The 16387-nt window shown below is 44.7% G+C and overlaps 1 protein-coding gene across 1 annotated transcript; it reads left to right on the top strand.

Moving 5' to 3' along the window:
• Positions 1-2337: 2337 nt before the first annotated feature.
• LOC121543779 (FAD synthase) lies at positions 2338-10337 on the top strand. The gene is given in 11 exon segments (XM_041853930.2): positions 2338-2470; positions 2623-3000; positions 5955-6068; positions 7924-8191; positions 8290-8437; positions 8598-8696; positions 8950-9037; positions 9039-9083; positions 9085-9141; positions 9566-9639; positions 9750-10337. Coding segments are annotated over 11 exon segments (1503 nt in total). The 5' UTR covers positions 2338-2374; the 3' UTR covers positions 9886-10337.
• Positions 10338-16387: the final 6050 nt, after the last annotated feature.

Raw genomic sequence — 16387 nt, 5'->3', positions numbered from 1 at the left:
ACTGTAATGTCTATGTTATAAGCTACAACCTTTCTTGAACGAGGAGCACGAGAACAAACTTGAATTGCAGTTCATAATGCATCACTGAGAGGCCAAAAGAATATTATATTTTATTATATTATATAGTATTTTATTCTAGTCCATTATTTTCTATTTTATTACATTCAATTATATTACATTCCACAGTCATATATGTTATTCTATTCTATTTTTCAATTAAACTCAACACAACACAACTCAACAACTCAACTCTGTTCTATTGTTTTGTCTGTTCAATAATATAATAGGCTCATATAGAATAGGTAAAATATGATAAATAGCCCTAGGTTACACTTGAGTCTAGATAATTCCATGTAGCCCAGCCATTCATGCATAGTGAATACTGTTCACTAGAGTCCTCTGCTGGTAGATACCATATTCGCACACGCACACGCACAGATTAATATTTGTATTTGACAGTATTAGAAAATAAAAATCTAAACATCGACATTTTACAGACGATCCACAGTAGTGAGAGCATATTCATATTGATTATTTTGTACTGGTCCACCATTGGAATCGAACCGTCAACCCTGACATGCAAGCGCCATGCTCTACCAATTGAGCCACAAAGGACTGTCTACATGTCTGCATGAGTAAATTGTTTTTAATGTTTTTTCTTACGGTTTATCACAAATCATTGTAAGAATTGTAAACTCTGTTGCAGATAGGCTTAAGAAATGTGTTTTTGCTTGGTTGAGCCTAATATAATAATAATGTTATAATCATAAAATAATCTTGTAGAGCATATTAACCGGTGTGAAATGGCTAGCTAGTTAGCGGTGCGCGCTAGTAGCATTTCAATCGGTGACGTCACTCGCTCTGAGACCTTGAAGTAGTTGTTTCCCTTGCTCTGCAAGGGCCGCGGCTTTTGTGGAGCTACGGGTAACGGTGCTTCGAGGGTGACTGTTGTCGATGTGTGCGGAGGTCCCTGGTTCAAGCCCAGGTAGGGGCGAGGAGAGGACGGAACCAACACTGTTACACATACTCTGGGTGTATGTTAGCAGGGTCTTGTCTAGAAGGGATACTGAATGTCAAATTTGACGTCAAAAGTTGTTGTTGTATTTGAGCTAATCTTAACCTTAACCTAATTTTCATAACCTGCTGCTAAACCTACTATGAAAAAAAGCTGTATCGCTTGTGGGCAAAACCACGTTATCAGTGCAACACTGCACACCATGTACTTCCGCCACACAAACAGCTTGGTCAATATCCGACCCGCCTTCTCACACTCATTGGCTTTCTGGATTCAGAGAAAGCACTTTATTGCTCATGATTGGCTCGCCGGAGCCGCCCAGTGTTTGAAGGACATGGAGTTGGTTGGCTGATACATAACGAGGACGTATGCGACTTTAGGGTAAGCGCTTGTCTGATGATTACACGGGTTATCAAATACATGATTGTTGCTATCTATTGTCACAGCAGAGATCAATTAAAATATGTAGAAAGGGTATTACGTTGCCATTAAACTAATGATCATGTTTACATACAGACAAACTCATGTGCGCGTTGCGCAGGGGGTAAATAGCTAACTGTTAGCCTATGATGTCCAATGAAAGATGGTGGATGAATGAAGATGTCTTACTCAGGCCGTTTACCTTTGAAAACAGTTGTCACAGTTCCGGTCTGCTTAAGGGATAGCTGGGGCTAGCTTGTTCCTCGCCGAATGACCGTGGTGAAATCACCCTTTACTCTAGATAGGCAGGTAGCTCATAACTACAGCAGACATGTAGCTTGAACTTTGACAGCAACACAAATTTGAGCCATCATAACTTCATCCGTTTCCTGCTTGGTTTTCAAATAGAATAGGTAGCTAGCTGGACAAGCATTTATGGTGAAATCCTGTGTATGTAACAATCCTCCCTGGTCTACCCTCCCTGCCTTATGTAAATAAGATATGACTAACAGCTGTTCTCCTTATTGGTGTCCAATGACTACATTTTGATCTTGTTGGAACTAGTATGTACTGCTCAGTACCCATTCTCCTCTCTCCCCTTTCTTTCTTCCTCCCTCTCCTTACTCCTCCATCACTCACCCTCCCTCTCTCCTTCCCTGCCTCCCTCTCTCTATAATAAATAATAATATGCCATTTAGCAGACGCTTTTATCCAAAGCGACTTACAGTCATGCGTGCATACATTTATGGGTGGTCCCGGGGATCGAACCCACAACCTTGGCGTTACAAGCGCCGTGCTCTACCAGCTGAGCTACAGAGGTTGTTTCTCTTCCCCCACTCTTTCTGTCTCAGGTCTGGATGCTGCAGGCTGTGTCCAGGCTGAGTAGAGCAGCTACATGTGAGGAGAGTGGCCGCCCAGGTCCAGGTCACCACGGCAACCATGGCCCAGAACCACCAGAGCTGCGGTAACTCCTGTCAACAGAAGGGGGGTGCTGTCACAGCAGCCATCCTCATCATCGGGGACGAGATACTCAAGGTGAGACTGGAGATGGTGGTGGGGGCTTGGTACTGAGTGGAATATGCCTGGTCTCTGAAAACAACCTCCTCCCCCTAGTCCCTATCTCTTAGGAGTTAGCAAATCTAAAGGTTCTCTCTCCTCCCTCTACCCCCCCACACACTTTCTCTCAGGGTCACACAGTGGACACTAACAGTGCCTTCCTGTCGCGAGCGCTGAGGAAGCTGGGAGTGTGTGTCCAGCGTGTCACAGTCATCCCTGACCAGCAGGAGGTCATTTCTAAGGAGGTGGCCCTCCTGGCCCCACAGTACACACACCTGCTCACCTCTGGGGGAATAGGCCCCACCCACGACGACGTCACCTTCGAGAGCGTTGCCATGGCGTTCGAGGAGGAACTGCATGCCCACCCGGAGCTGACCCGTTTGGTGGAGGAGTTCTTTGGGGTGGTGGATAGGGAGAGTGCAGCCATGAAGCTAGCCATGGTCCCCCGCTCGGCCAAGCTCAACTACGGCACTGACCCTCAGACTGGACAGCCACTACGCTACCCACTGGTCAGTGGCTGACTACTGTTAAATGAAAAATCCACCCAAAAAATATATTTTGGTATTTTATTCTCATTAGTCCACTGTTGATACAGTCCCAAAATGTTTTGAATGTCAGCAGTCAAGTTAAGATATTGGACTTTCAAGAAGCAAAGTGTCACTTGCCACATCATCATTATGATGCAAAATGCATCATCTGATTCCTTTAACATGTAAGGGATAAACGCCCACGTTCTGTACATTACCTTGGAAACAATGGATGGCGCAGCGGGATGAGGCAGAGCCAACTAGCTATGGCAACAGAGTCTCGACCTCTGCAGCCAGAATAACAGCAAAGTTTATTTTGTTGCATTTGTTTAAGCTGTTTATCCCGCTTATACCACAGAAAACAATACTAAGCACACATTTACCGGTAGAAATCAAATGTTTTTATTGATATTTTCATTTATATAAGCGAATTCATACTTTCTCATATTTTGGTTGCTAGAGACACGACCCAGTCGTTCGTTAGATTAGTTCGATATTTATGGACGCAACCAGTCATTTGTTCTTTGTTCCGTTGCCATGCTCGCTGCCAACATTCTTATTCCTTGCTTGCTAGCTAGCTAGCTACGGCTAACACAGTCACAAACTCTTCAGCCAGAATAACAGCAAAGTAGCTGTTTTCTATTGACATTCATTTGAATAAGCATAACAATGAGCTGATAATGCCCGATTTTGCCTGGCATAGCTAGAAAAAGTTTGCCTTCTCATCAGGACACTCGACACTGTTCATTACGAGGAGATCACATTGCATATCAAACACTAGGATAGAAGCTAGCTAAATAGTTTGTTGCTAGCAAACCTGACAATATGATAAACAAATTTAAAAATACCAGTTGCTGAACACAGCTGGTCAAACTAGAAAACATGTGGGAGGATTTGACACCATTCCGCCACTTGCGAATCATGACTGCAACAGTAGGGACCAATGTTCCCTCAAACATTTTGGGGCACTGAGCAAATATCAGGTCTTCTGAGCGCAAACTTGAACGTTGTGAAAAGTCTGTGCAACTTCCAGCGTCGTTTACTGTGAACACTGAGGCTGTACCCGCTTTAAGTTACAGTTTCAGACAGTGGTCAAATAGGCTACTGTGGCTATTTGATCATAATGTAGGCCTACCAGAGTGGCCTACCATCAAAAACAATGGAGAAAATGCATCCCATAACATTTTTACATGGAAATACCTGTTCTATCATTCATCCTACAGTAGCAGCCAATGTGTGGTGTTCAATGTAGACCTACATTCCATGAGACTTTTGAAAAAAACATGCAGGGCTTGACATTAACCTGTTTATCCATTTGTACTTCAGACAAGGTGACTGAACATGTTGTGTTGTTTGATGCACCACTTTACAAAGTAAAAAGTATTATTATTCCCATACCATTATTACAGAGAATTAGACAAATTATGCTACCCTCTGCCTATTGGCTACTTAGCTTATTCAAGCCTGTCTCAAAATACAACACTGCCCCTTTAAGAGAAAAAAAAAGCAGTTTACCTGACTTGCATCTCAAAGATGGCTAGAAATGTACACGTTTTGTGCTCTTATAGGAAACAATCACTCCTCCATAGCTGACTACAAATTATCTATAACTGGGCTAATAACTCACTAACTAGCAAAGAATATGAACAAATGTGCACAAGTGGCTACATGCAGCTCTCGCTTTGATCTCAAAACAAGTGCATCTACGCACGACCGCTCATGTTGTAAACACAGTCCAGTTCAAAGAGAATGGCACAGATCCATATATGGAAAACAAAAAGGAAAACGCAGCACAATGCTGCTCATGCTCCCAGTTGATTTTATTTATAACAACATTTCAAACCCGTAGGTCTTCATCAGGCATCCATATCCCAGGTGGGGGTGGAAGGTCCTATATATAGGGGCAGTACTCAGTACTCTTCCTGAAACAGTTTGGGAGCATTAGCAGCAGTGTGCGGTGTTTTCCCTGAATTCACTCCAGCACCTGCGAAAAGTACCTGGATGTGCATATGTTCTTCAGATTTTGTACAGATCCATATATGGCAATGATCTATTTGCATATAGGCTACTGCAGCTCTGATTGGTTATGCCGCACCGGTCTGTGTAGACTAAGGGCTGAGTAGTGCGTGTCAATGCAACAGAATCCTACTCCGACGCGTTTTGCCTACAAAAAAATGTCTTGCATAGTTTGTTTTGGATATTAAGTATGTTGCATTGAAAGTGGCTAATATTGAGTTGATTCGATCACAATTCCCACAGTAAAGGGAAACGTTGATAGTGTTAACTAAGGGGGAAAACTGTAGAAAGTTAAGTGAAATTCAATCTCGTGCTTCACTGCACAGGCTGATATTTCCACTGCGGCTCGCCTGTGCACACGCACAGTTTAGAGGGAACATCGGTAGGGACCAGAGAAATTCATGTTCATCCCTCACCACGTTAGGTCATCAGATGCTCCAAAAAAAATTCTCTGCAAAAACAAATCAATGCAAAAACAAATCAATGCCTGCTAGCTAGCTAGCTAGCTAAGTTTTTTCCTCGTTGGATCTGTGTTTACAATTTATCCAATTTCATTTTGTGTAGTTGTTGGTCTAGCTTTCTGTAACTTTGTAACAAGTACAGTCTGCATGTGTAGGCACATATTGCGTCATGATTGCAAGGTGTCCCCATATCTTTTCCAACTGTCCAGTTATCTGGTTTTAATGTCCATTCTAGAAGGCCCTTCTAGCCAATCCAAAAGGAGTATTCAACAATGCTGTGGTATAACATGATATAATGTAGAAAACATTAATGTTCTACTTGATGGTCAGTGTCTGAAACCAGGTAAAATATATTTTAATGATAGGCGATATCAGTGCGTTGGAGCCAACTGCTTCCTTAAGAATTTGGAGATGCTTGATGTCATGCTGGTCCTGGTTCTGTCTCTGTGTCATTCCCAGGTGAGTGTCCGTAACGTCTACATCTTTCCTGGGATCCCGTCTCTGTTGGAGAGAGCCTTCAACGGTCTGGAGCACCTGTTCGCTGGCTCAGGGACCACCTTCCACACACGAGAGGTGAGGTAACCAACCATCTGACTCCACTACAATACAGTCGACAGGACGTTTTCAACATACAGTGAGGGAAAAAAGTATTTGATCCCCTGCTGATTTTGTATGTTTGCCCACTAACAAAGATATGACCAGTCTATAATTTTAATGTTAGGTTTATTTTAACAGTGAGAGACAGAATAACACAAAAAGAAATCCAGAAAAACGCATGTCAAAAATGTTATAAATTGATTTGCATTTTAATGAGGGAAATAAGTATTTGACCCCCTCTCAATCAGAAAGATTTCTGGCTCCCAGGTGTCTTTTATACAGGTAACGAGCTGAGATTAGGAGCACACTCTTAAAGGGAGTGCTCCTAATCTCAGCTTGTTACCTGTATAAAAGACACCTGTCCACAGAAGCAATCAATCAATCAGATTCCAAACTCTCCACCATGGCCAAGACCAAAGAGCTCTCCGAGGATGTCAGGGACAAGATTGTGAGACCTACACAAGGCTGGAATGGGCTACAAGACCATCGCCACAGCTTAGTGAGAAGGTGACAACAGTTGGTGCGATTATTCTCAAATGGAAGAAACACAAAATAACTGTCAATCTCCCTCGGCCTGGGGCTCCATGCAAGATCTCACCTCGTGGAGTTGCAATGATCATGAGAACGGTGAGGAAAGCTCAGAACTACACGGGAGGATATTGTCAATGATCTCAAGGCAGCTGGGGCCATAGTCACCAAGAAAACAATTGGTAACACACTACGCCGTGAAGGACTGAAATCCTGCAGTGCCCGCAAGGTCCCCCTGCTCAATAAAGCACATATACAGTCCCGTCTGAAGTTTGCCAATGAACATCTGAATGATTCAGAGGAGAACTGGATGAAAGTGTTGTGGTCAGGTGAGACCAAAATCAAGCTCTTTGGCATCAACTCAACTCACCGTGTTTGGAGGAGAAGGAATGCTGCCTATGACCCCAAGAACACCATACCCACCGTCAAACATGGAGGTGGAAACATTATGCTTTGGGGGTGTTTTTCTGCTAAGGGGACAGGACAACTTCACTGCATCAAAGGGACGATGGACGGGGCCATGTACTGTCAAATCTTGGGTGAGAACCTCCTTCCCTCAGCCAGGGCATTGAAAATGGGTAGTGGATGGGTATTCCAGCATGACAATGACCCAAAACACACGGCCAAGGCAACAAAGGAGTGGCTCAAGAAGAAGCACATTAAGGTCCTGGAGTGGCCTAGCCAGTCTCCAGACTTAATCCCATAGAAAATCTGTGGAGGGAGCTGAAGGTTCGAGTTGCCAAACGTCAGCCTCGAAACCTTAATGACTTGGAGAAGATCTGCAATGAGGAGTGGGACAAAATCCCTCCTGAGATGTGTGCAAACCTGGTGGCCAACTACAAGAAACGTCTGACCTCTGTGATTGCCAACAAGGGTTTTGCCACCAAGTACTAAGTCATGTTTTGCAGAGGGGTCAAATACTTATTTCCCTCATTAAAATGCAAATCAATTTATAACATTTTTGACATGGGTTTTTCTGGATTCTTTTGTTGTTATTCTGTCTCTCACTGTTCAAATAAACCTACCATTAAAATTATAGACTGATCATGTCTTTGTCAGTGGGCAAACGTACGAAATCAGCAGATTAGCAGATTATAGACCAACATCGTTTCACTCCTTGTCCTGGGGACCCACAGGGTGTGCAGGCTTGTGTTCCAGCCCAGCTTTAACACATATGACTCAATTTATCGACTAATCATCAAGACCTTGATGACCTTTGTGCTGGGCTGGAACAAAAGCCTGGACAGGACCTCTGCTGTAATGTATGCCTGTTATGTGATGTATTCCTCATGCTGTATTGAAGGTGTTTGTGGATGCAGACGAGGCGTTGATCGCCCCAGTGCTGACCCGTCTGCAGGCGGGCTGGGGGAAGAGGGTGGCTCTGGGCTCCTACCCTGACTGGCTCAGTAACTACCACCGGGTCAGGCTGGTGCTGGATTCCGACAGCTCTGAGGAGGTGGAGAAGGCCCGGGCTCAGCTGCTGGAGGAGCTGCCCAAAGGCAGCGTGGTTCCCCTGGTCACGGACCCCGTGTCCATCGCTACTGAGGAGGTCTACACACTGGCCAACAGTGGTGAGAGAGCGAGAGGGAGGGAGGGAGGCACAGGTAGATAGATAAAATAACTGTGACTACATTTCCCATGACCCCAACTGTCTGTGTGAACTCCATAGGCACTCCGCTGGGTGATAAAGTGGCAAACGCTCTGAAGACCATAGAGACTGCTCTGGATCAGTATTCGTCAGGGGAGATCTGTGTGGGCTTCAATGGAGGCAAAGATTGCACTGCTCTATTACATCTATATTACGCTGCACTAAAACGGTGAGAGAGAGGGGGAAGAAATATTTTGTGTTATCCTGTCTGAATTAATTGTTTACTTGGAAAATCTACCTTTTTATTCTCTCTCGCTCTCTCTCTCCCTCTCTTTCTCCCCCCCTCTCTCTCCTCTATTTTCTCTCTCCTCTCTTCCCCTCCTTCACAGGCGGTATCCGGAGGGTAAGGACAAGGTAAAGGCTCTGTACATTCGCATCGTCTCTCCCTTCCCAGAGATGGAGAGATTCCTCCAGGACACAATAAAGAGGTAAGCTATCGGTCTCTGTAGTTAGCGTTAGCATCGCTAGGTCACTTCCCCAATCCTCAGATACTGTACCTCTGTGTTAGCTATGTACTTTTTTCTGTCCCTAACAAGTCTGTGTATGGTTGTAGCTTTCGTTTGCTTGATCTGCATTGCATCTTTGAGTTTGAGCAAAACTCTGATAATAAAATGTTTTACTGTATTATTATACAGAGACTTTGGCTCACTATTTAGCAGAGCTCCATCCTGTCTCCCATAGGTATGACCTGGAGATTTTCTCAGTGGAGGGCAGTATTCGGCAGGCGTTAAGTGAGGTACAGGAGAGGAGGCCGGAGCTCAGAGCTGTGTGTATCGGGCACCAGGAGGAGTGACCCCTACTCACACACGCTCACCCCCCATGTGTCTCACTGACCCTGGATGGCCGGACTACATGAGGGTCAACCCCCTGCTGGTGAGACATGATGCTTGCAGTGTTGCCTTTCTGAGGGTGTGTGTGATAAACTTCTAATGCTCTCTCTCTTCCTCCCTCCCTCTCTTTGTCTCTCTCTCTCTCTCTGTGTTTCTCGCTCCTTCCCTCCCTCTCTCTTTATCTCTCTCCCTCCTCTCTCTGGTCTCTCCCTCTCTCTCTTGTCTCTCTGTCTCTCTCGCCCTCCCTCTCTCTCTCTCTCTCCCTCCCTCTCTGTCTTGCCTCTCTGTCTCTCTCTCTTGTCTGTCTGTCTGTCTGTATGTCTCTCTTGTCTGTCTCTCTTGTCTGTCTCTCTCGTCTGTCTCTCTCACTCTCTTGTCTGTCTCTCTCTCTTATCTGTCTCTCTCGTCTCTCTCTGTGTCTCGCTCTGTGTGTCTCTCCCTCCCCCCTCTCTCTCTGTCTCCATCAGGACTGGATGTATCATGATATCTGGTCATTCCTGAGGACTCTCTATGTGCCCTACTGTATTCTCTATGATAAAGGGTAAGAAGACATACACACCTTAATCAAGCATGTCCTCTGTTTCCTCTGTCACTGTCTATTCCCCCATCCTGGTCTCTGATTGACTGAGTCCTCTGTCTGTCTCCTGACAGGTACACCTCATTGGACAGCATGGACAACACCTGCCGAAACCCCGCCCTCCAAGTGGTGGATGTGAGGGGTGTGAGCCGCTATAGACCTGCCCACCACTTGGAGAATGAGGAAATGGAGCGTGACTCGCGTGAATGATGTCACTTCCTTGTTTGTATCATCATGTCCTGACCGTTTACCTGCCCCTCCTGATTGGGGCTCCGGGGAAGAGATGCTTGTAGGGACAGATCTAGGATCAGCATACCCTCCTCAAATCCCAACCTTAACCATTAGACAAAACTGAACATTCATGCAACTTCTTCTGAAGAGAGGAGGGGATGAAGGAGGATTAGGGAAGTGGAGAGAGAAAGAAAGAGGGAACAGATTTGGAGGAAAGTGAAACAGACAAAGAACCAGAGACTGATCGCAGAATGAGTGCATTGTGAAGGAAAAGTGTGCCTGTTTGAGTGGAAAGTGTGTATGTGTGTGTCTGAATGTGTGTGTGTATGTGTGTGTCTGAATGTGTGTGTGTGTGTGTATGTCTATGAGTGGCTTAGAATCTAATGATATGGATTTACATGGTTTGCAATAAAATATTAATCTGTCACACATTTACTTGTTGAGTAATTATTGGCAAGAGATTGTGAAGGTGCTGAGAAAAGAAGTTGTTTTGAATGTGTTGGAGGCTCACCAGCAGGTCTGGCTCCCCCTCTGAGAACACATTGTTACAGTTTAGTCATTTAGCAGATGCTCTAATCTAGAGCGATTTACAATTAGTGCATTCATCTTAAGATAGCTAGGTGAGACAACACGTCACGATCGTATCAAGTACATTTTCCCTCAAAGTATCAGCAAAGTCAGTGCAGGTAGGAAAAGACGAGTGCCTTTTTTGGGGCGCTGTGAGCATTATTTAAGATACTCTTCAAAGAGGTAGGGTTTCAGATGTTTTCGGGAGATGGGCAGGGACTCACTCCACTGTCCTGACTTTAGGGGAAAGCTTGTTCCACCATTGGGGAGCCAGGACAGAGAAGAGATTTGACTGGGCTGAGTGGGAGCTGCCCTCTTGTAGGGCTGGGAGGGCCAAGAGACCAGAGGTGGCAGAACAGAGTGCTCGGGTTTGGGTGTAGGGTTTGAGCATAGCCTAAAGGTAAGGAGGGGCAGTTCCACTTGCTGCTCTGTAGGCAAGCACTAGGGTCTTGTGTGCAGGGGAGCGGGATGACATGGGAAAACTTAAATACACATGCATTTATTATGGTACTGCCCCAAATGATTTGGTATACCAATAAAAACCACATAGGGCGGCCTCCTGAGTGGTGCAGCGGTCTAAGGCACTGCATCACAGTGCTTGAGGCGTCACTACAGCCCCGGGTTCGATCCAAGGCTGTGTCACAGCCGGCTGTGGCTGGAAGATGTATGATGTGGTGCACAATTGGCCCAGAGTCGTCCGGGTTTGGGAAGGTTTGGCCGGCTGGGATTGCCTTGTCCCATCACGCTCTAGCAACTCCTTGTGGCGGGCTGAGCACCTGCAAGCTGACTTAGGTCGCCAGTCCTCCGACACATTGGTGCGGCTGTCTTCTGGGTTAAGCAGGCAGTGCTGCTTGGCAGGGTCGTGTTTCAGAGGATGCATGGCTCTCGACCTTCGCCTCTCCTGAGTCCGTAGGGGAGTTGCAGCGATGGGACAAGACTGTAATTACCAATAGGATATCACAAAAAAGGGGTACAAGTACAAAGAAAATAAACATAGGGCTCTATTTGATCAGATCCGCTTTAGCCGACATCTGCATAGTGCTTGTTTTGGCGGTGTCGGAGGAGGAACTGTGTTACTGGCAGGTAGCTTAGCAGTTAAAGCATTGGAACAGTCACTGAAATGTCATTGGTTTAAATTCCAGAGCCGACAGAAAAATCTGTCGATGTGCCCTTGAGTAAGGCGCTTAACCTTAATTGCTCCTGTAAATTGCTCTGGATAAGAGCATCTGCTAAATGACTAAAATGTAAATCCACAAGCGGCTCCTGGCATTATACCTTAAGTGGACATTGCCATTGGCTGCACGGAGCCGCATTAACAGAAATCCCATGCAGATTTGTTTGAACACTGGAGTGTGAGATGTAGGCTAATCTACACCTTGATTAGGATGATAGAAATCCTCATTATTTCATTTAATTATTTTTTAATTTGAGCATTGTTATTTCTATATAGCCTACACTTTCTCATTCTGAACTTCTAACGCGAGTGGGGCGGGGTGGCTTCGTGACAATGATCGCAAGAGCAGCTGTTCACTGTTTTAACAGCTCCAATCCAGTTCCACCTCAGACACCGCCAAAACATCAGCTATGCGGCTGTCTGCTATCGCTTGATCTGATTTAATCCATATAGGCCTTAATATATAGTGTATGGTGCAATCTAAAACAGCATAGAATTAAAAAGGCCTACAGCTACTGCAAAGTAGCCTACTACACATTCAAATCAAACAGGCATGTATCTATGATCCCACGACAAAGACACACCCATAGAGATCCTAGTAAATTACAAGAGGGGCTATGGCATAAACCCTCAAAGTTCCAGAATGGTATGAAAATGGCAGCCATTGTGGTCAGGGAGAAATCAAAACAGTCTAATTGGAATGAATGCTAGTGGCATACAGTGGGGAGAACAAGTATTTGATACACTGCCGATTTTGCAGGTTTTCCCTACTTACAAAGCATGTAGAGGTCTGTAATTTTTATCATAGGTACACTTCAAATGTGAGAGACGGAATCTAAAACAAAAATCCAGAAAATCACATTGTATGATTTTTAAGTAATTAATTTGCATTTTATTGCATGACATAAGTATTTGATACATCAGAAAAGCAGAACTTAATATTTGGTACAGAAACCTTTGTTTGCAATTACAGAGATCATATGTTTCCTGTAGGTCTTGACCAGGTTTGCACACACTGCAGCAGGGATTTTGGCCCACTCCTCCATACAGACCTTCTCCAGATCCTTCAGTTTTTGGGGCTGTCGCTGGGCAATACGGACTTTCAGCTCCCTCCAAAGATTTTCTATTGGGTTCAGGTCTGGAGACTGGCTAGGCCACTCCAGGACCTTGAAATGCTTCTTACGGAGCCACTCCTTAGTTGCCCTGGCTGTGTGTTTCGGGTCGTTGTCATGCTGGAAGACCCAGCCACGACCCATCTTCAATGCTCTTACTGAGGGTAGGAGGTTGTTGGCCAAGATCTCGCGATACATGGCCCCATCCATCCTCCCCCTCAATACGGTGCAGTCGTCCTGTCCCCTTTGCAGAAAAGCATCCCCAAAGAATGATGTTTCCACCTCCATGCTTCACGGTTGGGATGGTGTTCTTGGGGTTGTACTCATCCTTCTTCTTCCTCCAAACACGGCGAGTGGAGTTTAGACCAAAAAGCTCTATTTTTGTCTCATCAGACCACATGACCTTCTCCTATTCCTCCTCTGGATCATCCAGATGGTCATTGGCAAACTTCAGACGGGCCTGGACATGCGCTGGCTTGAGCAGGGGGACCTTGCGTGCGCTGCAGGATTTTAATCCATGACGGCATAGTGTGTTACTAATTGTTTTCTTTGAGACTGTGGTCCCAGCTCTCTTCAGGTCATTGACCAGGTCCTGCCGTGTAGTTCTGGGCTGATCCCTCACCTTCCTCATGATCATTGATGCCCCACGAGGTGAGATCTTGCACGGAGCCCCAGACCGAGGGTGATTGACCGTCATCTTGAACTTCTTCCATTTTCTAATAATTGCGCCAACAGTTGTTGCCTTCTCACCAAGCTGCTTGCCTATTGTCCTGTAGCCCATCCCAGCCTTGTGCAGGTCTACATTTTTATCCCTGATGTCCTTACACAGCTCTCTGGTCTTGGCCATTGTGGAGAGGTTGGAGTCTGTTTGATTGAGTGTGTGGACAGGTGTCTTTTATACAGGTAACGAGTTCAAACAGGTGCAGTTAATACAGGTAATGAGTGGAGAACAGGAGGGCTTCTTAAAGAAAAACTAACAGGTCTGTGAGAGCCGGAATTCTTACTGGTTGGTAGGTGATCAAATACTTATGTCATGCAATAAAATGCAAATTAATTACTTAAAAATCATACAATGTGATTTTCTGGATTTTTGTTTTAGATTCCGTCTCTCACAGTTGAAGTGTACCTATGATAAAAATTACAGACCTCTACATGCTTTGTAAGTAGGAAAACCTGCAAAATCGGCAGTGTATCAAATACTTGTTCTCCCCACTGTAGGTGATGCATTTCCTGCTTTTACTTAAGCAGAAAAATAAAATTAAGGCATGTGATATCAACATTTGTGTTATAGAATTATTGTTAACCTAAAATATTGCCATATAATTATAAATAGGCCTACAGTTTATATAGGTTTTTAAACGTCTCAATGTTTGTTTTCTTGGAAAGCTGTGTGTTATCATATGATTCAATATCACTACTTGTTATATTTACAACCTAGCATCAACTGATTTCAGCCAGTCTGGCTGTGGATTGACTGCATTGTTTGTATGGAATGTTAATAATAATAATAATTTAACTTTTATAGCACTTTTCATTACAGAAAATAGTCTCAAAGTGCATAGAAAGCAAAATAAACAAACAACAAATGTAAATTGAGTTGGTAGAGATGGAGATTTAATGTTTCTTTGGCTTCGGATGAAAGGCTGGGAGTTGAGGCAGTTTGGATTGGAAAGGCAGTGTAGCTTCAGGGGAGGGGCATCGATGGTAGAGCCAGAGAGAAACAAAGACAGTCTGACAAACAGACCCGGAGCGCTTCATCAGTGCACCACATCTGCTTCTCCGACGGTCAGTTCCTCCATAGGACCCACTCCTCCGTAGGTACTGCTCCTCCATAGGACCCACTCCTCCGTAGGTACTGCTCCTCCATAGGACCCACTCCTCCGTAGGTACTGCTCCTCCATAGGACCCACTCCTCCATAGGACCCACTCCTCCGTAGGTACTGCTCCTCCATAGGACCCACTCCTCCGTAGGTACTGCTCCTCCATTGCCGAACATGTAGCACTCACCTGGGTGATGCCACAGCTGCTGAAAAGTTTAACTTTTTTGGCATATTATTGGCAGTTAATTAGAACAAATATTTGAATAATTCCACTTAAAATGGCTGGCTAGCTAGCTACTAAACATATTGTGCAGATAATCTTCAAATTCATTGTTTTAGACAATATCTTCACATCACACTGGCTGGACATGGTTGACCGACTCCCTGACCAAAATACCTGACCATTTATGGTGTCAGAAGACCTTTCAAGTCCTATCTAGTATTCTAATTCCTAATTATATGGAAATATCTGTGCCATTAAGCAAATGCTTCTTATGAGAATGTTATTTTTATTTTATTTTAATGAATTTAAAACAGACAGAAGAAAGCTTTTAACTATGTCTCTCTCACATAGAACAGTTGAGTCAGGCACTCATTTTACAGTAGGTCTAAGATGCAGTTTCTGTGTCTGACCTCGCGGGCGCGCTGTTCTCACGTTTTCCATTTAGCCTTTTGATTACAATAAATTATCCTTTCTGTTTTCAAGCGTGATTGATTCCCTGCGTATCGATTCCCCTCTCCCCGCCAGGAGATTAGACGATGCTCCTGCAGCAGGAAACGATACAGGCCGATCTAATCAAGCGGGTCGCTTACGGGGCCTCCCCAGGCCTCACACACTGTTACACCATCAATTACCTTCTCCGCCCTCGCTCTGTCTCACTCCCATGTCCCCCAAATTCACTGGTCTGGGTGTTATGGCGTGATTAGATTACTATTAATAACAGCAATAACAGAGACAAAAAGATGAACTATTTAAATTATAACAAAAGTAATGGTGTGTTAGAATGTGGGAATTGATAGGAGATTGTCTGGAATATGATGTAGGTATATTTGGAGTGAGTGCTTTATATTGGTTAAGATGCTTGTCAATTACAAATGTAGTGTGTGTGTGTGTGTGTGAGTGTGTGTAGCAGGTGTTCAGTATGTAATCATTTCAGAGAAGCAGGTGTCCCCCTCTTCCCCAAGATCTACCCCATACCCTCTCTCTCTCCCTCATCCTCTCTCACACTCCTCCATCATGATATCACTCCCTTTCCTTCAATCCATCTTCCATCCCTCCCTTTCCCCTGTTTACCCTCACTCCCTCTAGTCTTTCATGTCCAACTTTCAAAGTTTCACCGTCTAATAAACAGGAGCTAGATGGTGCCAATCTTCCCCATTTGTCTGGGATGGAGGCCTGCAGATTTCCCATAATGCATATTGCTGACTTTGTTTACACAACACATGGCATGGAATACAGACACAGCTTGACTTTAGACCACTGGTAATGTGAAAAAGGTGTGAAAACGTCTGACAGACTTTGATTTGGTAATGAACCATCGCTTTAACGTCCCCAGATGTAAGCCTTCTTCAGATAGTGTGATTGTGTTCTATAGAGGAAGGCCTCTAATCCAATTCCATGCTGGCTCTCTCAGTGTAAGAGGAGACACAGGCAGCATGAGACAGCGATTCAGCTCCCCGTCCTGAGAGGGATGGTGAACACTCAGGATGAATGGATTCTCAGTTGTTAGAAATCATCTGGAGCGAGAGAGGAGCGACAGAGTAGAGACAGAGAGAGAAAGAGAGGAGCGAGACCATTGAGTGTATGT

This window comes from Coregonus clupeaformis, chromosome 28, assembly GCF_020615455.1.
Source record: "Coregonus clupeaformis isolate EN_2021a chromosome 28, ASM2061545v1, whole genome shotgun sequence".
Taxonomy (NCBI): Eukaryota; Metazoa; Chordata; class Actinopteri; order Salmoniformes; family Salmonidae; genus Coregonus; species Coregonus clupeaformis.
Note: the sequence above shows the minus strand (reverse complement) of the source record. Positions and strands in the feature narration are given on the sequence as shown.